The sequence below is a fragment of the Sceloporus occidentalis genome, unplaced genomic scaffold, assembly GCF_023333645.1.
Source record: "Sceloporus occidentalis isolate IW3139 unplaced genomic scaffold, rSceOcc1.0.p SCAF_3, whole genome shotgun sequence".
Classification (NCBI taxonomy): domain Eukaryota; kingdom Metazoa; phylum Chordata; class Lepidosauria; order Squamata; family Phrynosomatidae; genus Sceloporus; species Sceloporus occidentalis.
The window spans coordinates 76,435,289-76,463,231 of NW_028316983.1; the positions used below are offsets into that span (position 1 = coordinate 76,435,289).

Genomic DNA, 27,943 nt, shown 5'->3' on the forward strand with positions numbered 1-27,943 from the left:
GGAAAGGTAGAAGGCAGTAGAAAGATAAGACTGGATTCCAGATAGATAGACTTAATCATGGAGGACATGGTCCTGAGTCTACAGGACCTGAACAGAGTAGTTGAGGATAGGGTATCTTGGAGGTCTCTCATTCACAGGGACACAATGAGTTGAATTCAACTTGGAGGCAGTTAACAACAATGATGATATTTAGGTTAAAATCCTTTTTGTTACATTACTGGTATAACCCTCAGTTATATCTAGGCTTGCCAGGTCAGGACTCTCCCAGGCCCTGAGAATTTGGGGCTAAAACTGGAAATCAAGTAACAATCCCTCATGATGTCATAGGAGATGGACTCTGATCATGTTACAAGGAGCAGCCCTTGTGGTTTCACTAAGCATGATACATGAAGTACCAGGCACAATTAAAAAACATCAAGTCTAACAAATGAGAAAAAATATACCTATACACACTTTTCAAGACAGTGTTCTCAACTTAAGATTCCTTCCCCTTGCCCTGATATCTGGAGATGAGGGGCCAGTCCCGTAAGCCTGAACTCGACCTGAGATTTAGCAACTCTACTTATGCCAGTATATGCACTTTTGGATACATGGAATAAGGAGGTATCTGTTACTTCCTTTCACAACTCTCCATGCTCTGGGTGCACGCCAGCAGATGGAGGGCACCAATCAGGTGTGTTCCAGTTCCTCTTGTGCACAGAGTCCTGTGACACCTTAAAGACTAACATCTTTTTAATATCTTGTGGAGAAAGAACTTCTTTATGTTAGAAACATTCAGCAAACTTCAGTAAAATTATAACTTCCTTGTCATATCCTCGAAATGTCCCAATTTGGCAGAGACAGTTCTGATTAGTCTCTGTCATCCCACTTTTTCAGCTGCTTTTAAAATCTCCCAGTGTCTCCCTCCTTTGTTATTTTATCCTCAGCTTACTTCCATTGATACAACTGAGTTCAAAGTACAAAAATAGTTTGCAATCAATTAATCCAGCAGAAAGGAAAGGAGAAGAGAGGTAAAATCTTGTCCTTCCCATTAGATTCATGCAAAAGCAATCTGTTGAAGCATCTCCTTTCTTATGTGTTCTTCCCCATTAACAACTTCTGTCATCTTGACCACATTGATGTTGCTTGGCCATAGGCATACTAGTTTTATCTGTGAAACACTGGAAAGTCTATTAAGTAAGAATGAGCCAGTGTGGTGTTGTGGCTTGGGCATTGGAATCTGGAGACCAGGGTTTGAATCCCCACTGAGCCATGGAAACCCACTGGATGACTGTGAGCAAGTTGCACACTCTCAGTCTCAGAAAACCCTGCAATCGGCTTGTTTTAGGATTGCCATAAGTTGGAAATGATTGAAGGTACATAGCAGCAGCAGCAACAACAGCAACAACAACATGATACATATGCTTTATAAAATAGTTGCCTCCCAAGCACTTAAATGCAGTGTAAGCAACAACATTCTTTTGCCCAAGCATATATGCAGCTCATCTTCTGGATTTGAATTAGCCTTTGACTAAATGAGAATATCTTACCAAAACAGAGGAGGGTAAATGCTTGTGACCAGTCTTCAAATAGTTTTTCCTATGTTCCACTTTAAAAAAGTAAGGGGGGGAATGTCCGAGTTCTGTGCATTGGTCTACTGTATCAATCACGGATTGTCATGTTAGATATTTTGGGCTTTATTGAGCAAGGGCTACTTATAACCAAATGTGACTTCAAGAACTGTCCGCCTGTCTTCTGAGAAAGGGGAGCATTTTATCCTGTCCTCCCACTAAAACCATGGCCCACCAATGGAGCAGGATAAAAATTTACTAAATTTAAAGTTCCATTGATCTCATTGGGTTTAAGTCTTATGTACCTAGCTTCCTTCCCCTGAAGAGTCATATTTGTGTTTGGGAAAACATAAATTAAAAGTTTAAAAAGTTTAAACTTTTTGAAAGTGCAGAGTTATGTACAAATGATGAAATATGTAGCTGTGGTGTTTGAAGATGATTTGGAACTTGTGGGAAAAAAATTCAAATCTCTACTTTTTTAACCTTCTCTTGTTTTCCTAAAGGTTTCCTGCAGTTCTAGCACTAAAAATACTTATATTCAAGCTGTCAGAACATTGGAGCATAAGATGCTGATCAAAGAGAGAATGTGGCGATAAGGGGGAGACCTTGTGACCAGAAAGTTATTTTTATTTTTATATGAACCAGGAAAAATGAAAATCCATATCCAAAGAGTTTTCTGTCATTAAACCTTTTCCCCATTAAATGAGAGTAGGCTTTGAATAGATGGGGTAAGCCAAAAGGAGAGGGAATGTTTCCTAGGTAAGAATGGAGTTTAATTAGTCAGGAAATTGGTGTGTTCCTCTCAACATCTTTTGTGAATTGTTCTTTTCCACTCTCCTGCCCTGATATCTATGGCTGAAAAGGATGTTTAAACACTGATTTTAAAAATCTCTATATAGTTTGATAAAAAAGAAAAATCTGCAGAAGACTGCAACATTCCAGCAGTGAAAAGCATTTTACAGAAATTGAGAAAAATATTTTTATAATTAGAGTAAGAATTCCTAAAAAGTACTGTAAATATTTAATGCCAATGATCTAGTGGACATGTATTTTTCTTTCTCATGGACAAGCATGGTCTTAGGCTTGATTTATTCTAGCAGTTACATTTTTTATTTTAGTGCTTTATCAGTGATAATGTAGCCCCACTAAATAAAGGTATTTCTACAGTGTACATCCACAAACCAGGAGACAGACAACCTGGAACAATTATATTATTGGGGTCAGGTTCTGTATTAGAACCATTATTGCAATATGTGGATTCTTTTATTCACTATTTTGTGCACTAACATATTTCCTATATAAGAGGCACAAAAGATTTTATTAACAAAGGAGAAGTTCATGTGGTTTATCAGAATATGGTTCTAATTATACAGGATGTATTGTCTTTATAATACCAACATTCCTCAGGAAGAAGCCAGAATGTCACTGAAAAGACTGAAAATTTTCCATTTTCTGTTAATACTGATAATTATTAGGAATTATCTTGTTGCTTTTGGAAAGTGCTTTTTGTTTATTGTATTAATTTCTCAAAGCTCATAAAACAAGGCAAATTGTCCTGCCTTCTAGTCAGTACATTGAATAGTTTCAAACATTCTGAGGACATTGGGACTGTGTAGACTACCCCTAAGTGGTGGCCTGCAACCACCTTCAGCTGCACCGGATCGGGGCTGCAGCAACCGCATAGTGCAGCACCAATCTGGCCTTTCCAGGGTGCAGCCCCTATCTGGCCTTCCTGAAAAGGGCGTGATAGCCATGACTTTAAGACGCACCTTTGGTGCTGCATCATGTGGATGCAGTGCCAAAGGAGCACTGTGATGCTGTGCACCGTGTGGAACAACATGCGGCATCACAGCATCCTGGGACCAGAGTCGGGTACGCATTATGCTGACACCATGCTCCTACTCTGCCCCTAGGCTGTCCTTAATGGCCGTTTTACACAGGGTCATTATCTTGAATCATAAATTCTTATGTGTGGTACTGGAAAATAACCACAGCCCTCCTATTGGGAATCACTGAAGCTACCAAGCAACTTTTTTTTTGGGGGGGGGATGTATCAAGCTCGCTTCTAAATACATATTTCACACTTATTTGATATTTGATTTACAGAAACAATTTGTATCTTATGTATTTCATCTGCTATAATAGATGCCTATGACTTAACTGTCTATGAGATTTGACTACCTGGTTTTATAAACCTTATGTCAAAATGTTCTTGATCAGTATGCCTTATAACAGCACACCAACACCCTAGACTTAAGTCCCAAAGTGCCTTGGACTTAAATTTAAGGTCATCTGTTCTGTCTACCTTGGGGGGAAAAAGTGAAATTTTTCCCAGTTGGGGAGTTATTGTCTTCAAAGTATAAACTCAGCAGTCCTAGAGACAGTTCAGCGAGCTGGTTATTTCAGTAGCTCCATAAAACATACAAAAAGCCTCTCTTTGGTTGCAGCTGTTTTACACCCCATTCTCTGGAAACATGGGTCTGTTTCACTTTAGGGACAAAGCTCTATGCCAGCAACCTTCCATGGTATTATTTATAAATTTGAAGGCAATAAGGTAATATACTCCTATATATATTTAAAAGTCCACAAACAAGTATATCATTCCTTGGATAAGTGAGGGTTTTGCTTATCACTCAACACTATACCTAAAGAGTCTTGGCTATAGTTTCATATTTGTTGTAACAAGAGAATTCCAAAGATTTGGAAATTGTCCAGATATTCAACTACAGTTTTATCCAGTGCTGGAATGGAAGCAAATGAATGGTGCAATTAAGGCTTATCAAGAACATAAATCATTAAGGACAGATCTGAAACCAGGATGCTCTGATAAAATATTTCTATGGGGTATGTAGCAACAGTTTTCTAATTTATCATTCAGTGAGCACACTATAACGAAATACAAATGCTTTCCTCTAAAGGTAGACAAATAGACAAGAGCTGTTTTCTTTCTACAATGGGCCTTTAAATCATTATCACAGAATCATAGAATCATAGAATCATAGAGTTGGAAGAGACCGCACGGGCCATCCAGTCCAACCCCCTGCCATGCAGGAAATCCAAATCAAAGCATCCCCTACAGATGGCCATCCAGCCTCTGTTAAAAGACCTCCAAGGAAGGAGGATCCACCACCTCCTAATTTGGTGTCATCCACAAATTTGATAAGCATGCATTCTATTCCTTCATCCAAGTCATTGATAAAGATGGCCATCCAGCCTCTGCTTAAAGACCTCCAAGGAAGGAGACACCACTACACTCCGAGGGAGTGTGTTCCACTGTCGAACAGCCCTTACTGTCAGGAAGTTCTTCCTAATGTTGAGGTGGAATCTCTTTTCCTGTAACTTGCATCCATTGTTCCGAGTCCTGTTCTCTGGAGCAGCAGAAAACAAGCTTGCTCCCTCCTCAATATGACATCCTTTCAAATATTTAAACAGGGCTATCATATCACCTCTTAACCTTCTCTTCTCCAGGCTAAACATCCCCAGCTCCCTGAGTCGTTCATCATAGGGCATGGTTTCCAGACCCTTCACCATTTTAGTCGCCCTCCTCTGGACACGCTCCAGTTTCTCAATGTCCTTTTTGAATTGTGTTGCCCAGAACTGGACACAATATTCCAGGTGGGGCCTGACCAGAGCAGAATACAATGGCACAATTACTTCTCTTGATCTAGACACTATACTTTTATTGATGCTGCCTAAAATTGCATTGGCCTTTTTAGCTGCCGCATCGCACTGTTGACTCATGTTCAACTTATCATCTACTTGGACTCCTAGATCCCTTTCACATGTACTTTCATTCAGCCATGTTACTCCCATCCTATATCTGTGCATTTCATTTTTCTGCCCTAAGTGCAGTACCTTACATTTCTCTGTGTTGAATTTCATTTTGTTAGCTTTGGCCCAGCTTTCTAGTCTATTCAGATCATTTTGAATGTTGATCCTGTCCTTTGGAGTATTAGCTATTCCTCCTAATTTGGTGTCATCTGCAAATTTGATAAGTATGCTCCCAATTCTGTCATCCAGGTCATTGATAAAGATGTTGAATAGCACTGGGCCCAGGAAAGAGCCCTGTGGGACCCCACAGGTCACTTCCCTCCAGGAGGAAAAAGAGCCATTGTTGAGCACTCTTTGGGTTCGGCTGGTCAACCAATTACAGATCCATTTAACGGTTACTTTGTCTAGCCCACATTTTACAAGCTTGTTTGCAAGAATATAATGGGAAACCTTGTCAAAGGCCTTACTGAAATCAAGATATACTATATCCACAGCATTCCCTTCATCTACCAAGCTGGTAATTTTATCAAAGAAAGAGATCAGATTTGTCTGGCATGACTTGTTTCTCTGAAACCCATGTTGACTTTTTGTGATTACGGCATTACCTTCTAGATGTTCACAGACTCTCTGTTTAATGATCTGCTCCAGAATCTTTCCTGGTATTGATGTCAGACTAACTGGTCGATAATTGTTGGGATCCTCTTTTTCCCCCTTTTTGAAGATGGGGACAACGTTTGCCCTCCTCCAGTTTGCTGGGATTTCTCCTGTTTTCCAGGAGTTTTCAAATATGATTGCCAATGGCTCCGATATTACATTTGCCAGTTCTTTTAGTACCCTTGGATGTAGTTCATCTGGTCCTGGAGACTTAAATTCATTTAGATTAACAAGGTATTCTTCTACTATCTCTTTACTTACTCTTTTTTTTCCCGAATAGTTTATGAAGGTTTGGATAGGGAAAGGATAAAAAAATGTTTTAAAGAGAGGATCCTTCTTCACACACAAAAAAAGAAAAATAGAAAGCTTAGATCTTGACTAATTTCGGCAGTTATTTAGGCATTGCAACTGAGGAGTTTGTCTCTTCTTTTTGTCAGGGCTCTCCTCTCGCCGTTTCCTCTCTTCTAATTCTAATTTCTTCTTGAATCAGGTCCTGATCATCATACTCTAGATCTGGGATTGGGGTATCTTGTCGGTTCAATAAGTCCTCTTCTTCTTGATGTGTTGGCTGTTGTTTCTTATTTTGTCTTAAATTTTTTTTTGCTTGTTCCACTATCATTAATCTCACTCTTTTATTCTTCCACCAAAATGTTAGTCGTTCAGGGATTTCCCATCTATAAGGGATCCCTGCTTCTCTCAAAAAAGTAGTTAAGGTGGAGTACTCTCTTCTTTTTCGCAGAAGTCTACCTGGAATTTCTTTTAACACTTTCACTTCCTGGTTTCCAAAAACAAATGGTGTCTCATTATGAAGGTTTAAAAAACTGTCGCAAACCCTTTTCCTTACAAAAAAATTAATATGTCAAGAGGCAGACCTTTCTGTTTTGCTATTAGGGAGTTAACGTGGTATAGTTTATCAATTTTGGAATCAAAAGATTCAAAGTCTCTTTTTAAAAACTTTGCAATTTCTTGTATTAATTTATCATAGAAGTTTTGATCTTTCTGCTCTGGGATTCCTCTAATCCGAACTGATTTCTCTTTCAGCTATAATTCTGCTATCGCTTTTTCGTCCAGCTCACGTTCTTCTTTTGCCAGAATTCTTATCACTTCATTTTCCACCTTTTCGTTCTTTACTTCCAGAATATCTACTCTTTGTTTCACCTTTTGTGTTTCTTGCATCAACTTCTCCACCGTTTGCGAGATTTCCTTCAGATCTTCCCTTATTTCAAGTTTAATTTCTTTCTTAAAATTGTTCAATTCTTTATTTAAATCTTTAGACAGATTAGTCATGCCAATTGATAAGTTCTCAATTTTCTCTAAAAGTAGTTCGTTTATATCCGTTGATTTAACTTTGTCCTCTGATAGTCTTCTTTGGTTTATATTCTGAATGTTCTGGAGATTCTGTGTATTATTCTTCTTGGTTTGGTTCCTTGTGTTCATTATCCTTTTTCCACAATTATCTAACCGACTCCCCCGTTGCGTAGATCTAAGCGTGATCTCCCAGTCTTGCTTCCAAGAAAAAAAAAAAAAACTCCTACTGATTCTTCAATCTCTTTACTCATTCTGTGCTGAAATTCCCCTATTCTGTCCTTTGCTCCATTATCCTCAGGTTGAGCACCCTTTTCCTTTTCTGAGAAGACTGAGGCAAAGAAGGTGTTGAGTAATTCTCCCTTTTCTCTGTCTTCTGTTAGCATTTTGCCATCTTCTCCACGCAGTGGCCCTACCGTTTCCTTCTTCTTCCTTTTGCTGCGGACATATCCAAAAAAGCCCTTTTTGTTGTTCTTAATCTCTCTAGCAAGCCTGAGTTCATTCTGCGCTTTAGCTTTTCTGACTTTACCCCTACACATGCCTGCTATTTCTTTGAATTCCTTTTTTGTGATTTCCCCCTTTTTCCATTTCTTATACATGTTCCGCTTCAAACTCAGCTCAGTTGAAAGTTCCTTAGTCATCCATCCTGGTTTCTTGAGATACCTCCCATGTTTCTTTCTCACTGGAACTGTTTGAAATTGTGCCTTCAGTATCTGTCTTTTGAGAAACTCCCATCTGGCCTGAACTGCCTTCCCTTTTAGTATTTCTGACCAAGGGATCACCCTCAATACTTCTCTAAGTTTACTAAAATACGCTCTCCTAAAGTCTAGAATGTGTGTCTGACTATGCCTGGCTTCTCCTTTCCATTGTATAACAAACTCCAGGAGAACATGGTCACTTCCACCTAATGATCCCACCACTTGCACCCCATTAACCAAGTCATCCTTGTTGCTTAGGATCAGATCCAAAATAGCTGACCCCCTTGTTGCCTCTTCCACCTTTTGGACCATGAAATTGTCTTCCAAGCAAGTGAGGAATTTGCTAGACCTTGTGGATTTGGCTGAGTTTGACTTCCAGCAAATATCAGGGTAGTTGAAGTCGCCCATCACTACTACATCTCTCTTTTCTGACTGTGTGGTCATCTGTTCTAGAAAGATATCATCCAATTCCTCAGTCTGACTTGGGGGTCTGTAGTAGACTCCCACCGTAACATCCTTGTTGTTTCCCTCCCCTTTGATTCTTATCCAGATGCTCTCCACCTGGCTTCCATGATTGATGTCCTGGGTCTCTTCACTGGTGTAAATATCTCTGACATATAGTGCTATTCCTCCTCCTTTCCTGTTTGGCCTGTTTCTCTTAAAAAGGTTATACCCCTCTATTTCCACATTCCAATCATGAGACTCATCCCACCAGGTTTCAATGATGCCTATTATATCATATTTGCTTTGCTGTACTAGGAGTTCAAGTTCATCTTGCTTATTTCCCATGCTCTGTGCATTAGTGTAGAGGCATCGCAGACCACAGGTCCCATTTACTTGTTGCTTGTGCAAGTTTATTTGCCTCCCACTGTTGTGTCCTTGCACTTTTTTTCTTGTTTCCTCTATGTCTGTTTGACTATATTCTCCAGCCCTTTCGCCTTCCTTAATATTGTCTCCCTTCCCCATGGAACTCAGTTTAAAGCCCTCCTGATCAAGTTCTTGAGACTGTTGGCAAAAACATTTCTTCCAACTGGTGTGAGATGCAACCCGTCCATTGCAAGAAGTCCCTCCTCATGGAACTGCAGCCCATGATCAAAGAATCCAAATCATTCTCGGCGGCACCATCTGCAAAGCCAGCTGTTCACATCCGCTATTTTCCTCTCCCTTCCTGGACTGTGCCCTTCAACTGGCAGAAGAGACGAGATGACAACCTGTACATCCATTCCTTTCAGCTTCCTACCAAGCGCCTCGTAATCCCTTTTGATGTTCTGCAGGCTGTGTCTTGCAGTATCATTGGTTCCCACGTGGACCAAAAGGAAGGGGTATTGGTCAGTAGGCTTGACCAGTCTTATCAGCCTCTCTGTCACATCACGGATCTTTGCCCCTGGAAGACAACACACCTCTCGAGACATCTTGTCAGGCCTACAAATCACTGCTTCTGTACCCCTCAGCAAGGAGTCCCCCACTACGACCACACGCCTCCTACAAGGTTTACCAGCGGCTGTTCCCTTGGGTGGGACTCTCAGGCTTGCCTGCTCTGTCCTCGAAGTCTGTGCATGCTGCTCTTCTTCATCCTCCTTGATAAGGGAAAGAGCTTCGAATCGATTCTCTAGCTGCAAGCTACTCCGAACAATCCCTTCTTGGCCTACTTCTCTGTGTGACATTCCTCCAGCTGTCTGCCTCCTGTGTATGTGAAGTGACCTCCTCGGCTCCAGCATCTTCCTCTGCATGGTATTCATCCAGGATTGTTAGTTCTGTTGTGTCCAGGAAATCCTCCTGCTCCCTAATACAGTGGACCCTTGTTATACGCTGGGGTTTGGTTCCAAGATCCCCCATGTATAACAAAATCCATGTATGCTCAAGTCCCATTAAATATAATGACATAGCAAAATGGTGTCCCTTATAAAAATGGAAAATCAAGGTAAATTTATACTTTTTTGGAATATTTTCAAACCGTGTATGCTTGAATCCGTGTATAAAAAAATCTGTGTACAAGAAGGACCGATTATATGCTGAAGTGTAGCTACTCTAGACTCCAACTGCTGCACTTTCTCCTCCAAGAGGGCTACCAACTTGCACTTGGGGCATGTGAAGTTCTCCACTTCTGTAGGCAAGAAGACAAACATCCCAGAAGTGTTGCAGGTGACTGCCGTGGATCCGTCAGTGTCCATACTGAAAAGTCTTAGGAAATTACTGGAACAGGATTGTGGGCTTCCTCCTGGAAAAAAAAATCCTCCAAAAAACACCAACGTTAAGCCCCTGCTGTTTCAACAATTTGTGGCAGTGAGCTCAATCAATTCTGCCTCTGCTGTAGATTTCCTTGGATGAAAAAAATGAAATAAAAATACAAATAAAATTTCTCTGGGAGGAGTAATATAGAGCTAGTCTGCTAGCTCCGCCCCTAGTGACTCACAGGTGTGACTCACTGAAGATGTGACTACAAGCACACTCTTCCTAGAGTTTAAAAAACAATTAAACAGTCACCACTTACAATGGCTTCCCAGCTACCTCTCTCCTCCTTCTCTCTGTAGCAGGAACTGCTCTGCAGAGGCTCTGGGAGGAGTAATAAAGAGCTAGTCTCTTTATAATTTTATGCCGCCTGGAAAAAACAAACAAAACAAAAAACAAGGCAGGTTTTTTGCTCAACAGCTTCTTTCCAGGAGGGTGCAAAGAAAATCTGCATTCCTAGACTGAAAAGGGGAAGGTGGACGTGGGAAGCGCTAATATTCTAAAGAAATAACATGTTATCAATACATTACTTATTTATAACAAAATGATGCTATTTTTCTCATCTTTGTTATTTGTATTTCTGTGGTACAAGAGTATCTGTATTTCACTGAACATCTTGACAATTATTATAAACGATTAAACAGAACTCTCCCATACATACCAAAGACATAAACGCAGAAATACTTAAAAATGAAGGAGACTTCCCTGTTACAAGAGAGAGGTATTGATATTCACTACAACAATGAATCTGTACATTCCATTCCTACTAGACAAAGTAGTGCAGAGGCAGACAATAAATAGCCCTAGCACTGAACACTACACTCCAAGGCTATTATTCCAGCCCTTAAACCTTACAGTTTCCCTCAGCTACTCTTTTGTTGTTGCTGTTAACTGCCCTTGAGTCAACGTCAACTCATGGTGGCTGTGCGAATGAGATCTTGCCAAGTCCCCTTGTCCTCAGCCTCTCTTCTCAGATCCTGCAGGCTCAGGCTCATGATCTTCCTGAATGAGTCTAACCATGTGACATGTGGTCTACCTTTTTTCTTTCTACTGCCTTCCACCTTTCCTAGCAACATGCTCTTGATTCATTTCTCCTCATGATGTAGCCAAAGTATGATAGTCCCAATTTAGCCATCTTGGCTTCCAGGGAGAATTCTGTCTTGATCTGTTCTAGAACCTATTTGTTTGTCTTCTTGGCAGTCCATGGTATTCTCAATACTCTTCTCCATCTCAAATTATCTGATTTTTTTTCTATCAGTTTTCATTACTGTCCAGTGTCACATTCATACATGGTGATGCAGAATACAATGGCTTGAACAATTCTCCCTTAATGTTCATAGTTATGTCGTTACACTTTGGGGCTGTACAGATTGGCAAGAAATGCTGGCGTCGGGGTGGAGTGGGGGCATAGCAACTGACCGTCACCCACCCTAACTCCGCCCCCAAAGCAGCACTGTCCAAACAGTGGGCAGCATCACAACATTTTTGCACCACAGAGTTTACACATACCATGCCACAGAAATACAGAAGAGCCACTGCTGTGTGGCAAGGGAAGCTTTTTCTGCCCCCAAAAGGAGAGGCATTTCACTGCTTATTTTGGGGGCTGGAAAAATGTTGGATCAGGGCCGCAGCATGCAGTTGACGCGGCCCCAATCTGGTGAGCAAAGGGGCGGTGCAAAGCTGCTCCTTTAGAGCCATCTGTTCTAGCCTTTATGATCCTCTCCAGTTTTTTCTTAACTGCCCTTTCAAATCCTAGTCTTCTGTTTTTTTGACTGCAGTCTCCATTCTAATATTTGATCCAAGGTATGGGAATTCTTTTGACTATTTCAATTTTCTTGTTATCTAGGATAAATTCTTGTATTTCTTGCATGGTCATTATTTTTGTTTTCTTAATGTTCAGCATTAAGTCTGCCTTGGCATTTTCTTCCTTGACCTTGCTCCAAGTTTTTTCTTCTTTGTAATAGTATTTTGTCATTTGTGTATCTTAGGTTGTTAATGTTTCTACCTCCTATCTTTACTATTCTGAGACAATAATGCTACAGGATTGTAGATAAGGGAAGAAGTAGAAAGAGAGGAAGACAGCTTGGAAGTACTGTGTGGATTTCTTCTGTATCCTAGATGACCATTTCACACTACACAATTATACTGCTGTGATTCCACTTTAACTGCCATTGTTCCGTCATTTGAAATACTGGGATTTGCAGTTTAAGGAGGGATATATAGAATTCTCTAAGGCCCCTTACAGACAGGCCAAAATAAAGCTGCTTCGGGCCACTTTGGAGGTATGCTGTTTAAATGATGCATGCATCCTATGAGTCCAGAAGCCACACCAAAGCCACGATCCATTCTTAAGGACGGGAGCACAGCTTTTGTGTAGCTTCCAGACTCTTAGGACACATGCATCATTTAAACAGAATACCTCCAAAGTGGCCCGAAGCAGCCTTATTTTGGCCTGTCTGTATGGGGCCTAAGAGAGCTCCTTTAGTACCTCACCAAGGCCCAAGCCCAGGATTGCATATGTTGCAGCCATGGGAGATCAAGTGGATTTATAATAATCTGATTGGAATTGGCAGTTTAGGGGGAGCTAGTTAGAATTCACAGCCAGAGGGCTGCTGTGCCTTACCAAATGACAAAAACTCAGGATTTCATGGGATGGAACAATTACCGGTAAAGTGGCATAATAGTACAATAATTCTGTAGTAGAAATTGGCCCAAAAATTGTTAGTTGTAAAGAGGAATTAGGAGCATGTCACTCTGCTGTTGAATTAACTGCACTGGGTCCACCACTACTACTTGAAAGACTTAAATTCTTGGGAAGAAATGTAATATTGTTAACAATAATAATTAAAAAAACCTCACTTGTCTGTCTACCTATCTATGGAAGATTTTGTGTGGAATTCAAGCTTGGAAAAATTCTTACAAATGAATAAATGTTTGTACCACTGAGGAGTTATGGTATTTTCAGAAGAGTCAAGCATTTTCAGAAGTGTAACATGTTTTAATAGAGGTATATAGGCACTGCTCCCACCAAGAATAGATGCAGCTTCTTATGAATGAACTTAAAATGATCATCGTAAGATAAAAACAACATTGAACCTTACAGCCCCTAAATACAGTCAGCCATCTTAAAAGTACCAATCCTCAGAACAACAACAACAAGATTTTCCTTCCTGTCTTCGACCAAGTGTGTTTTCCCCACATATCCCCATTATTCAGTTCACGTTTTCCTGATTATATGAATGGTTCAACTTGTGCATGACCAGAACATGACTCGAACAGAGAAATAATAAGGTAAAACAATGTGAATTCACAGAGTCTCCTTTTAAGAGTTGGGGAATACATTTCCTTGCTGATAATACATTCTAGTTACTCCAGCATGTTTAGAGCTGGAAGTGATGTCTGGATTCAATTCAGAACCTTATCGCACATTGTTTTTTAAACGTTTGGGGAACTGAAGGAGGACGCTCATGTGCGCGCATGTCTGCCCAAAAACGGAGTTTATCACACACAATTACGTCCTCCAGCAGTCCCCGTTCCATCCCCCAGCGCGCACCTGTTCCCGTCCAGTCCTGACGGGAGCCATTTTTTGCTGACAGAAGGTAGTCCATCAGGCAAAAATCATGTCCGTCAGGACTGGACGCGAACAGGTGCGCGCCGGGGGACAGAACGGGGACTGTTGGAGGATGTAATTGTGTGCGATAAACTCCGTTTTCGGGAGGACACGTGCGTCCTCCTTCAGTTCCCCAAACGTTTAAAAAACACTGTGTGATAAGGTTCTATGAAATGCTTCCACAGTGCATAAAAGCATTTGGTTTGGTGTGGGCTAAAGACAATGGAAGACAACATGGGTTGGGTTGTGTAGTGACATGGTTGTGAAAAGAAGACAGTGTCATCTCAGCCACTTTCTAAGTAACAAAGCAGAAGTACCCCATTAGATCAGTGATCTGAAAGAAGACTATTTCTTGGCATCTAAAGATATACTATTTCACCAAGAGGACAATTACAATTATCAAAAATTTCTAAGGACTAGCTGAGGCAATATTAACCAGCAGAAGAAAGCAATGCCATAATCACAAAAAGTCAACATGGGTTTCAGAGAAAAAAGTCATGCCAGACAAACCTGATCTCTTTTTTTTAATAAAATTACCAGCTTGTTAGATGAAGGGAATGCTGTGGATATAGTATATCTTGATTTCAGTAAGGCCTTTGACAAAGTTCCCCATTACATTCTTGCAAACAAGCTTGTTTGCAGATGACACCAAACTAGGGGGAGTAGCTAATACCCCAGAGGACAGGATGAAAATTCAAAATGACCTGAATAGACTAGAAAACTGGGCCAAAGCTAACAAAATGAAATTTAACACGGAGAAATGTAAGGCACTGCACTTAGGGCGGAAAAATTAAATGTACAGATATAGGATGGGCGACATCTGGCTGAATGAAACTACATGTGAAAGGGATCTGGAAGTCCAAGTAGACCACAAGTTGAACATGAGTCAACAGTGCAACGCAGCAGCTAAAAAGGCCAATGCAATTTTAGGCTGCATCAATAAAAGTATAGTGTCTAGATCAAGGGAAGTAATAGTACCACTATATTCTGCTCTGGTCAGGCTCCACCTGGAATATTGTGTCCAGTTCTGGGCACCACAATTTAAAAAGGATGTCGAGAAACTGGAGCATGTCCAAAGGAGAGCAACTTAAATGGTGAAGGGTCTGGAAGCCATTCCCTATGAGAAACGAGTTAGGGAGCTGGGGATGTTTAACCTGGAGAAGAAAAGGTTAAGAGGTGATATGATAGCCCTGTTTAAATATTTGAAAGGATGTCATATTGAGGAGGGAGCAAGCTTGTTTTCTGCTGCTCCAGAGACTAGGACCCAGAACAATGGATGCAAGCTACAGCAAAAGAGATTCCACCTCAACATTAGGAAGAACTTCTTGACAGTAAGGGCTGTCCAACAGTGGAACATACTCCCTCAGAGTGTAGAGGAGTCTCCTTCCTTGGAGGTCTTTAAACAGAGGCTGGATGGCCATCTGTCAGGGATGCTTTGATTTGGATTTCCTGTATGGCAGGGGGTTGGACTGGATGGCCCTTGATGTACTTGCCAACTCTATTATTCTATGATTCTATGATTCTAAGTTTAGGAATTAGGGCTATCTTCCCCCTGGCCACCAGTGCCACAGTGTGTTGGCACTCTGGCTGTTTCCCTGGGCTAGGGTAGATTTAGATCAGATAAAGCTAAATCCAAGCTTGGCTGCTCCCTTAATCAACTCCTTCTCCTACTAATAGAATTTAGGCCAGCAGGATGCATTATTCTTTTAGCAAATCTCTGAGATTCCCTGGTAGAAGAGGGTTCTGCCAGTAGAACAGGGCTGTACTTAATCCTAACTTCCTACAGCCTATGTATTTTGGGATTATAACTGAAGTCTTGTATGGCACTGTAGGCATTCCTTTTCTATCTTTATTTTAAAAATGTTCAGTTCCATATCATTTTGACTGCTTGCCCAGAAAGTCTGCAATAAATCTATCAACTGGAGCAAACATACAAGATCAGGTATTTGCAGAAGTGTGTATAAGAAAGTGATCTGCTTCCTGTTGTATTCCACTGACATGATCCAATTGAATACATTTTGCTTTGCTCAGTCTTTCTTGGTTTAAATAAGGACTTAAGTAACTTTAGGAAAGCATGATGAAAAGAATGTAACAGAAACAGTACGTGCAGGTTTTTGTTTATTTGGTACAATATCTCTAAACAACTTTTTCCTGGTTGAAATTAAACAGTAAGCTAGTATTTATTTATTTATTTAGCAAAATATAAGTTTTGTCCATCCATTTGCCATGGTGGTGTAAGGTTTCCCACATCTCTTGATGTAGACAAATTGTTTATTACTATTGTTGTGTTAGCGAAAGGAAACAGCGTGGCTATTCAGTTACAGTGGGCTCTTCCCTTAAGACGAATTCCGTGTAGTCTCACACCCCATTGTAAACAATGGGGCACGTGCTCACAACATCATTTGTTTACTCATCTTGCAGCTGCAGCGTAAGCTTGAAGCCACGTATAGTGCACCTGCACCAAATGCGGGCACACTGTACTTGCACTTTATTTGCAAGATTAGTCTATTTAGTAAGTCATAACCACCTATATTTAGATATCTTAGAAAAAATTCTTATTTGGAGACTACTTGATAAGGTACTATACCAGCATGATATAGTGTTTTGACCATTGGAAGAGGACTCCAGGAGACCAGGAGACCACTCAGCCATGGAAACCCACTGGCCAAGTCACACTCTCTTTCAGTCTAAGAACTTTATCGCACAGAGCTCCCAGGGACCACTCTCAGAACGGAAGGGGCCTGGAATGAGTGAGGGACAAGTGGGGGTGCATTTTATTGCACACAAATGTCCCTCACTCCTTCCGTTACGTTCCCCATCTATTCCCCATCCGTTCCAGAGGAGGAGATTTTTGAGAACTGTTCAAAACAGTTCTCAAAAATCTCCTCCTCACTGGAATGGACTGGGAACAAAAGAACAGGGAACAGAATGAGTGAGGGACTGTGTGCAGTAAAATGCATCCCCCACTCATTCTGCTCCCTTCCTGGCTCCTTTGGAACCGTTCTCATCGCACCCCAGGAGCCCCGTGCGATAAAGTCCTAAGAGAAAGGATATGGCAAACCTCCCCTAAGCAAAGCTTGCCAAGAAAATCCCACCATAGATTCACCTTAGGGTTGCCATAACTTGTAAATGACTTGAAGGCACACAACAACAAGAGTAAAAGCACACAGTCTCTTCCCTTGTGTCTCTTCCCCTCAGCCATAAATGCACACACATACGCACCTGTATGTCAGCCACAGGTCTCCTGGGGGGTTTTTTGTATATAATATTTTATTAAATGTTTACATAATAAAATACATTTTATTATGATACATAATATTAACTCCTATTTAAGTTTACTTATTTACACTTTTTGTTCCTTCCTTTCATCTCTATCAATTCCGTATTTGTTGCATTAGTATATTGTCACTTTCTATTATCATTGCAGTTTCTGATTATTCTTCCCATGTATATTTCTTATACAACAAATAATATTCCATTTTTCTTTTCAATCTTGGTAATATCTTTCCTGATGCATTTTATTCTATACATTGCTATCTGTTATCAAGTGAACTGATTTCTTTAACTCAGAAATTAACTGAAAATAATACTAGTATACGTTCTTTTTTCTTCATTCATATAATTTATCCATGGTTTCCATTCTTGTTCGAATCTTTTTATCAATCTTTTCTTGGTTTTATATGGCTGCAATAAATCTATAAAATATTTTATCCATGAGTGCCTTTCCCACCCAATTAGTATTATACCAAGAAACACCACCAGTCAAATGAGAAAGTCCCACGCGAGTCATGCTACTCATGTTGTTATGGATTTTGTACATAATGCAGCCATTCACAAAGTGCCATGGAAAGCAAAATACATGCAGATATGGATTTCTATAAAAAGACTCCATTATGATGAGTCCAGACTATGTGATTAAGGTGCAAGGGGGAGAAACAGTATTAAGTTCTTCCTCATCCACTTCAATGGAATGCCTTGACAACATCAGTGTCTGCAATACAAAAATACAATGGGTCCATTTTAGATTGTAAGCCTAAGGACAGGGACATGTCTAATTAACAATTTGTAAGCTGCTCTGATAGCCTTTTGGCTGAAGAGTGGGGTATAAATAAATTATTATTATTATTATTATTATTATTATTATTATTATTATTATTATATTGGTATTCACTGGGGTTTGGCTCCAGGACCTCACATGGTTACCAAAATCTGTGGATATTCAAGTTCCATTAAATACAATAGCATAGTAAAATGGTGTCCCTTATATAAAATAGCAAAATCAAGGTTTGTTTTTTGGAATTTATATTTTGGGGGGAATATTTGAAGCCATGGATGTTTGAATCCATGGATACAGAAGGCCAACTGTAAATTCAAAGATTATAAAAGCACAGGATTGCCATATTGACTTTGTCTGGCAGATTTATCACTTGGGATTAACAAATATTGCATTTGTCTTGAAATTAAAGAGTTGGTTTTTGTTATTAGATGTATAGATTTCTTTTACTTCTCGTCTGTTATATTTTGAATAAAACATTTTGTGAGGATTTGCAACAAGAGATGCGTGATCATAAATCTCTTTGCTTAGGGTTAGGGTGCTCAGATCATTTATGATCTGAGCACTCTAACCCTGAGCAAAGAGATTTATGATCATTTATGAATAGCCCTGTGATTTATGATAATTTATGAAAATAGATTTATGATCATTTATGAATAGCCCTGTGGGTATTGGCAAAGGGATCTATTTTATACACATTTGGTTCCATTTAAATCTGTGAAAGTATTGTGATAGCATGCATTTCTGCTTCAAAAGCATAACAAAATCTGAAGCTACTTTAAACAGAAATAGTAATACCTTTACCCATATAATTTAGGTTAACCTTGAAATCTCTGGAAATCTGATAGTGATTTAAAAAATACCAGGACCAAACTATTAAGGGTTTTGACAAAGACAATACTAGGATTCCCACAGAGTTTGATGGAAAATAAAATAATTTAATTTTCCATGAACACATTTTTCCACATATTTTAATTTATCTGAATAGTTTTCTCATAAGAGTCTTGTTGACCTAAATTGCTTCTCTCTTTTTTAAAGTGTCATCTTTGTGCCCTTGTTTTGCATTTAACATTGTATTGTTGAACATTGTAGGAAAGAAGCCCCACTGGCTTAGGGAGAAATTATAAGGACAAGGAGAGACAGAATGTTCCATTTCATCCGCAGATTCTTGCTGGTAGAGAAAAAATATCCATGAAACAGTAAGAGAGAAAAATGCACCTAAATGTCTCTGTGTTGGGGGCATGGTCAGGGTCTGAGAGTCCGCTTGATCTAGAACTTTCAGTCCAGAATTCCAACCTGAGTTGGAGTGGCTACTGTAGAAACCACAACTCATGTTGGATTTTTCTTTTGAATTTGAAACACTATCAAGCATCATTGGCCTCATGCCCTTTGAGATGTGCTTCTGGAGCTGTAGGATTGCAGTCTTAAAATTCCTTACGTCTTCCCCTTATTCTAGAGAATATCTCTATTTACTTGCTTATAATGTTCAATTAAAATTCAAAGATGGAAGGAACTGTGTCCAGTTCTGGGCACCACAATTCAAAAAGGATCATAGAATCATAGAGTTGGAAGAGACCGCAAGGGCCATCCAGTCCAACCCCCTGTCATGCAGGAACTCTCAATCAAAGCATCCCCAACAGAGGGCCATCCAGCCTCTGCTTAAAGATCTCCAAGGAAGGAGACTCCATTACCTTCTGAGGGAGTGTGTTCCACTGTCGAACAGCCCTTACTGTCAGGAAGTTCTTCCTAATGTTGAGGTGGAATCTCTTTTCCTGTAGCTTGCATCGATTGCTCCAGGTCCTAGTCTCTGGAGCAGCTGAAAACAAATCAGCTCCCTCCTCAGAATGACATCCTTTCAAGTATTTAAACAGGGCTATCACATCAACTCTTAACCTTCTCTTCTCCAGGATAAACATCCCCAGCGTGTCCAGAGGAGGGCAACCAAAATGGTGAAGGGTCTGGAAACCATGCCCTATGAGCAGAGACTTAGGGAGCTAGGTATGTTTAGCCTGGAGAAGAGAAGGTTAACAAGTGATATGATAGCCTTGTTTAAATATTTGAAGGGATGTCATATTAAAATGGAGCAAACTTATTTTCTGCTGCTCTAGAGAACAAGACCTGGAACAATGGATACACACTATAGGAAAAGAAATTTGACCTGAACATTAGGAGGAACTTCCTGACAGTAAGAGCTGTTCGACAGTGGAACATACTCCCTCAGAGTGTGGTGGAATCTCCCTCCTTGGTCTTTAAAAAGAGGCTGGATGGCCATCTTTCGGGGATGCTTTGATTGAGAGTTCCTGGATGGCAGGGGATAAGACTGAATGGCTTTTGTGGTTTCTTCCAACTATATGATTCTATGAAGTGCACTAGCTCCATCGCTGGATCTCCATTTTGTCACTCTCTTCATGTGGCAAGTGAAGAACTAATGACTGTCCTCCAGTAATAGATGTTCACCACAAAATTGGGAGCCTAGGGTTCCCAAACATGCAGACAGCATCCATGCACAGACACAGCATTCTGGTTGATAGTCATTCACCTTCAGGGCCTCATTACTTTTTTTTTTGTTTACTTTTTAAAATTGATTTACTACATATGTGTGTGTGTGTGTGTGTGTATTACACTACGAACATACATAACATTACAGACAAAACATTACTAACCAACATAACACATAGAAATCTCTACACATCTAAAACTAGATGAAAAACTATTTTGTATTTCTACTATCATTACTATTCTTTCTTCTTATAATTCTTTCTTCTTATTTTCTCCTTTCCTTATTTCCTCCTTTCCTTCTCTCTCTACCTTGCTAGCTTTTCTTTTCCTCCTTCTCTTCATTCCCTTATCTCTCTTACCTCTTCCTCTTCATCTCCTCTTCTACTTTCTTTTACACTTTAACACTTACTAAAATTCATCTTATGTCTCTACATTTGGATCAGAATACGTCATACACGGGCACCTTTTACGCAGCTTTCATACTGAAAGCCATGTGATGGGAGAGAAATGGCACATGTGCCATGCACACACACCATTATTTTCAATGGGGTTCGAGCATACGTGTGATTTACCTTACACGGAAGGGGCCAGAATGGATTCCTGCGTAAGGCAATAATTCTTGTTCTATCTTTTGCCTAAACTACACTCTATCTTCTTTCTTTTCCTTTTTCTACAATCACTTATTCTTCACTTCTGTAAAAACAAATCCTTCCTATCTTACAGGTGAGCTTTCCTTTCTCTTTTTCCTTTGTAATCCTTTACTTTTCTCCTTTACTTACATTAATTATATCTCATTTGACTATCCTTTAAGTAGTCAAGGGCCTCATTTGCACTACATAATAAACCAGTTTGCATGCGGATCTGAACTGGTTTAAATGACTCTTGTTTACACTTGTGTCAATTTCCTGGCACAGTTTGGTAAGGGGTCCCCAGTGCTAAACCCATTTAAAGCGATCTGCTGAATTACCCATGTCTTTTGCAATGAATCAATTCAGTGCTAGTGTGAATGAGCTACAGGTGTGAATTGGCTCCCTGTGACACAGTCAGCCCTATGACGTGACTCCATGTTGAATTGATTCATTGGTTAATGTGAATGTGAAGTGGAAATTGAAACCGATAAGGTTCAATCATTGATTGAACAGTGTAAACATCTATTCGGTGCTAAACTGCTTCATTGATTTGACTCAAAAAATGGTTTATTCTGTAGTGGGAATGAGGCCCGGGAGAGCAATAGAACTGGAGACAGATGAGCTAATGCACTCTCCCTTTACACGTTGATTTAGCATATTTTGTACATTAGTGAGTAGGGCTTATGTCACACAATAAAATAGAGAAATGTTGCTCTCGATACCCACACCATCATGTATGAAGTTCATGGTAACTGAGGAATAATAATAATAATAAATGCTTTATTTATATACCGCCCTTCTTCCAATCAGGGCGGTGCACATCATAATAACATATACAATATACAATATAAAACAATAAAACGGATTAAAATATACATTAAAATCAAATACTAGCCAGCTTATCATTGGCTATTGGGGGGGGGGGGGGGGCTAACTAGAGCTTGTATCGGGGAACGCTCGCTTAAACAGGAAGGTTTTTAAGTCCTTCCTGAACTGGGCTAGGGAGGTAGCCGAGCGGAGCTCTATGGGCAGCGTATTCCAGAGGGTCGGGGCCGAGATGGTAAATGTCCTCCTTGCAGTGGAGGCTAGTCTTGCCCCAGGAACCCTCAGTAGGTGCTGCCCAGATGTTCTGAGTGTGCGGGGCAGATTGTATGAAGTTCATGGTAACTGAGGAAAGTGCCTTCTTAATAGTAGTACCCATCTTATGGAACTTCCTCCTCAGAGAGACTCAGAGAGACTTTCTTTCTTCTCTTTTTAGTGCTGACAAAGAACATTTTTTATTTTCAATGACATTTAAAGTATTTTGACACCTGATTATGAATTTATTTAATCTGATAATTTCATATTGAACTATTTTATCTTGATTATATTTTATTTGAATATCAAATGGGAATTGTTGAGCTAACAGGAAGTATAAAATATTCTAAATAAGCAAATAGGTAGGTCTATTGCATGCTAATATTGTTGTATGCATTCAAGTGGTTTTTGACTTATGGAGACTCTAAGGCAACCTGATCATGGGGCTTTCTTCACAAGATTTGTTCAGAGGCTAAGAGAGTGTGGCTTCCCCAGGCTTCCCCAGTGGGTTTCCATGGCTGAACAGGGATTTGTACCCTGGTGTCCAGAGTTGTAGTTCAATGCTCAAACCACTATAAACCACTATACATGCTGGCTCTCTCTATATACCACTATAAATTTCAGTAGGCTGAAAAACAAAGTTAAAGGTTTTAGTCTTCAAAACAACCTATCAAAGGTTAAGTACTATTGGCTTAAAAGGAAGTTACTGTAGAAATGATGTCCAAGTAAGTGGATCATATTTGCTTATATTTTACCTTTTGGTCTTGCCAGATACTCAGCCAAAGTTGTATTCATACAAGATGAATGTGTGTTCATAGCTTGATCAGAATAGAACTTACAAACCACAGAAGTCTTTACAAGTTCTGTATGATACTGAAGATCTAAGAGAAAACAAAGGGTTCTGCCTAAACTCATGTGACACATAGATTATTATTGGATTATGGCATGTATGGGAAGTTATTTGGCCTCATATCCTATTTACATAAAGCTTACTTCCTCTTCAAATACAAACTCAATTATTACAAAGTCTTTTGTCCTAATAAGGGGGAATTATGTTCAAAGGCGTTCCAAGTACTTGCAATTAACTTTCATTTATGCACACATTCCTTTCAAAGCTTTTCAGTCACTCTCCAAGCCAAAACACACACACAGCTACTCTAGAAAAACAGTGGTAATATCTCATTGTCTCTCAAGCAAACAGAAGACATGTGAGGGTTTCCAAGGTGCAGGGAGGACAAAGAAAAGGCTTGGGATCATAAGAAAAGGAGAAGGAGGTTGGCAAGGCAACATAATTCAGCTTGATCCTTGTCACAGATGGTACCCTTTGGCACATTTTAGCTCCCTTCTACATCTGCTCTAATTGGTGCCATATTTCATGCAATAAAACCTCAAGGCTCTGTGGTCACTAGTGGAACTACAATTGCAATAATAGGAGCGACCTTGTGCTCAGGTGTCACAATACTCTCCATCTGCTACAAACTAAGCAAGGCTGCCCTTCTGGAAATTTCCAAAGTATTTCTGCAGAAAAATATTTTCTATGCAGAAAAAGCTGCTTCTTGTGTAGGAAATGTTGGTTTCTGTGCAAAAGAACCATATATGAATTTTGCACAGAATGTCCCAAACTGTGAAGATTCTCACCATTCCATGATTCTTCTCATCTGGGTTTCTTGATACTTGAAAAAATATGCCTTTTAACCATTTTACAAATATTTCTGAATATTTTCTCCATACCTGTACTTTTAGGCTGCATCTGTTCTGCAGAATTCATGTGGTTTGGTACCATTTTAACTGCCATGGCTCCATGCTATGGAATTCTGGGATTTTTAGTTTGTTGTGGCACCAGATCACTCTCATAGAGAAAGCTAAATATCTCACAAAACTACAAATTCCAGAATTCCATTACATTGAGCCATTGCAGTTAAAGCAGTGTCAAACTGAATTATTTTTACAGTGCAGATGATGCCATAGTACATTTCCCTTGGTGTTAGGCTACCTCAGAAGAATATAATGCTGTAGTTAGATTGTCAAGATCATGAAAATAATGAAAATGATGCACAGAGTTGTCTTTGTGCATCTACTGGTTTAAAGGCAGCAGTAGATTTTTATAGGCGCGTTAGGCGCACCTTTCCCGCTGGATCGGGGCCTCAGCGGCCAGAGCGGCAGCCGCTGAAGCCCCGATCCGCCGCTTTCCGGGCTGCAGGGAAGCGGCAAAAGGCCCCTTCTCCGCAGCCTGAAAAGGGGTGTCCTTGGGGCGTCAAGCCCCAAGGACACCCCGCGGCGGCGGGGAGAAGGAGAAAGGGGCCATTTGGCCCCTTTCTCCTTTAGTCTGCTGGGCGCAGCCGTCTAAAGGCTGCACCCAGCGGACCAAACCAAGAAGGAGCTCCGAAATGGAGCTCCTTCCGGGGTCGCGGAAAGGGCGCCCTAGGTGCCCTGCCGCGACCCCAATATGTCACAACTGCGCCGCCTCATTTGGTGGCGGTGCGGCCGTGACGTATTGATGACAGCGGCCGTGTGGAACGGCCGCTGCCATTTTGTGCGCGCACAGCGCGCACTAGGGTTAGGGCGGTGCAGAAGCACCGCCCCGCCTTAACCCTAGTACGCGCTGCGTGCATACTTTTAAGCCCGTGTGTAACGGGCCCCAGTGCTTAATTTAATGTGTGTATATATGTGTTTCAAAGCTACCTGGTCCCTTCACCTTTCCTAAGAACCCCTTTCGCTACAGTTTTTAGAAGGTTATGATTTGGCAAAGAGTGAAACTTCTGAAATGCTTTCATCTGTTTCTCTGTCTAACAATTTTCTGGTCAGACAAAGCAAACTTGGACTGTGAAAAAGGATGAAGCAGTCAGTTTTGGCCAGACATTTCTAGATTATATCTCTAGATTATAGTTAAACTGATACCTATTTACAGCTTTCCTACATATAAGGAGACCATGAAAGCAGCATACCTGTGAAGTATCATGATTGAATATGACAGCATTGAGGTCTCCACAGTTGTAGTGCTTGATAAGATCTTCAGTTGTGTAAGGAGCCTGCAAACTGCCAGCTCGAAGACTTTCATGCTGTAACAGTGTTTGGTTCAAAGCGAACAGCACCTGTACACACATTGAAAATAAATATAGTCTTTAGGTGAGAAGATGTAAAGTGAAGAATAAAATATACACATGACTAGGTGACAGCAGGGTGTAAAATAGGCCCAGAAACATTAATTATAGAAGGACACAAGGCCTCAATTTACTATTTCAGCACTTGTTACAGGGCATGAACATATGTGTCATACATGTGCCCATTTTCTCTCTTCTGATACAAACAAATAAAGTAATTGATGGTTTTCAACTCAAAACAGGACATTCAACATAGGTAACTTTTTCAGTTATTCGTCTTCCCACTTAGCATTGTAAAATTTGTGAGAATAATGTCAACCGCAAGAATTTTAGATAATTTCCTCCTTAATATCTGTTAAATATATTTTAAACAACTTTAGTATTTATTTATGTTTCTTCAGTACAACTTTAAAACAAATCACGAAAGTTCCCACTGTTAAAAAATAAGGCACATGTTCTCCTTTTTTTAGCAAAACTTTATCACATCCTGTTCTTGTTAGTTAAGTGGACTGTCAGGAAATAGCCTCTCAAAATGATTGCTTCATTTTCTGAAACATTCAGAAATGTTCTTATATTTTGATGATCAGACTCAAACAGTGTAACAAGATTCATTGGTTCATGTAATTTTTGGACCCACACCCAAAATATATGTACAGGTTCTGCAGCACAGGTGATTCCCCAAGTCAGTCTTGTCCAGACTCAGTGAACACTCACAGACAGGAAGCAGATGGCTCTGCAAAGAGCCATATTTGATTATAACAATGGAATGTGTGTGTTTCTTTCTTTCCTCTTTCACTTCTTCCTTCTTTCAAGAGAGAGAGAAAAGTAGGGTGGAAGTTGGGGAGAGATGAAGGAGGCAGCAGTGGCAGTATGTTGAGGGAATGGAGGAAGGCAATGACGGTAAAAAGAAAAATAGAAAATGTCAACTATAGTAGAAAATTTTGTTGTTGTTGTTGTGTCTTCATACCGTTTCTGACTTATAGAAGCCCTTCGGTGAACCTATTATGTTTTTTTTCTGGCAAGATCTGTTCAGATAAGGTTTTCTACTGCTTTCTCCTGAGTCTGAGAGCATGTGACATGCCCAATGTCACCCAATGGACTTCATGGCCAAGCTGAGAATCAAACTCTGAAAGCTGTCACATGCAACTCTGAAAGCTGTCACATCCTGAAAATCCAACAGGCATCCAAAGTTAAATACATTCAAGGTTAGCCAGAATAAGAAAAGTGCATATTTTTAAATAGTAAGCAACAGTGTCAGGAAGATAGCTCCAAGATGTAAGCATTTTAATTCATTTTTTCCCAGATCACAATCTTTTGCTGAACTTTTATTTTTATTAGTTCAATATTCAGAATCCACAGGAAATCCTGGGATGAGTTGTTTCCTCTTCAACCTACAAGCCTCAGAAGGTAAGAAATCCTTTAAACCTATGGTTTTTGCAGCCTGTTTAAATTAGAGAGATGCTAATCTCAGTTTTTATGGGTCATAGAAAACGTTAATGCCTAGCCTGAGACACATGGGGAAAGTTTTGGACATCTGAGTGGGGCAAGACTGGAGTGATTAGTTAGTTTGACTTCAGAACCACAGATCTATTCAGGCACTGACCCAGTAGTGGCAGTTCCAAACTATGTTTCCAGACTCTGGTCCCAAACAGGCTTCAGACATTTTTGCTCCTTTTTAGGTGTTGGCCAAGATTAATTACACGTTTAAGATAAAGGCAGATTTAACCTTTTTTTAGGCCCAGTACATACCTTTTAAAAAGGCCAGACTTGATGCGGCCTGTTTCCCTCTGGAGGGACAACGCAGCCGCTAAACTGCATGGAGCCCCTCCAGAGTAAAAAGAACCTGGAAAAATGGGTTCTTTTTGGGTCGCTGGGCAAATGTCCCGAGTAGCGGCACAGCTTTATGATGCCCCTTTGGTGCTGTATCATATGGATGCAGCACCAGAGGGGCATCATGATGGCATGCACCATGTGGACTGGTGTGTGCCAAAATTGTGCTCTGGGGGTGGGGTTAGGGCATCCAGCATCCGGATGCTTTGCCCTAACTCCACCCACAGACCGGCACAAAGTGCCAGTCTGTATCGGGCCTAGAACTCTTATATTTGCTATGTTCTCATTCCTTTGATTACTTCATCTGCTCCTTTTCTTTGGATGCCTAAATTTTATTTGTAAATGTCACCTGAAATTTAAAGATGCTGCAATGCTAGAAATTTGCTGACTGCAAGAAAATTTCACGAGGTGGAGCAGAATTTTTAATGGGGAGAGGACAATGCCCTCATTTTGTCCTTTCCCCATAGCTATACCTCTGACTCTTACTTTCTAGAACTACTAAGGAGATTGTCACATGAGGCTAAAAAGTAGAATTTTAGCAGAATAAAAGTGTTTTTAACTGGTACTTATCACATGATGTCATGTCCATCCTCCTGCTTCCTTGCATTCCATTTATTACAGTAGTGCACCGTTTCATTGATGGGTAAACCCCATCAACAGGGTCTCAATCTTGCAGCTATTCCGTAACTGCCTCAGTGCAATAGATCCCTTCCATTGCAATTTTACTTCTCAGGCATTCACATGGTGTGAGTGGGCATGATTCTGCTCCTCTGTTCCTCCAGCCCCTCACAGCAATCGTGTCTGCCAGTACCTACCTGAAGCTGTCTGCTGTGTCCACAATCACACAGCAATTGGGTTCAGAAAGGTGTTGGCAGCTAGTATAAATTGTGTTCCTCCCCTTCCTCCTGGATGAGGATTTTTGTCAATGCAGAAAAC

General features: G+C 40.3%; 1 protein-coding gene across 1 annotated transcript in view; it reads right to left on the reverse strand.

The window, feature by feature from the left end:
* Window positions 1-27,943, reverse strand: part of TRABD2B (TraB domain containing 2B) — a 387,757-nt gene that overhangs the window by 123,536 nt on the left and 236,278 nt on the right. The window contains exon 3 of the mRNA XM_089518655.1: window positions 25,022-25,168. Coding sequence (XP_089374781.1) covers window positions 25,022-25,168 — 147 coding nt within the window. The remainder of the gene's footprint in view (window positions 1-25,021; window positions 25,169-27,943) is intronic.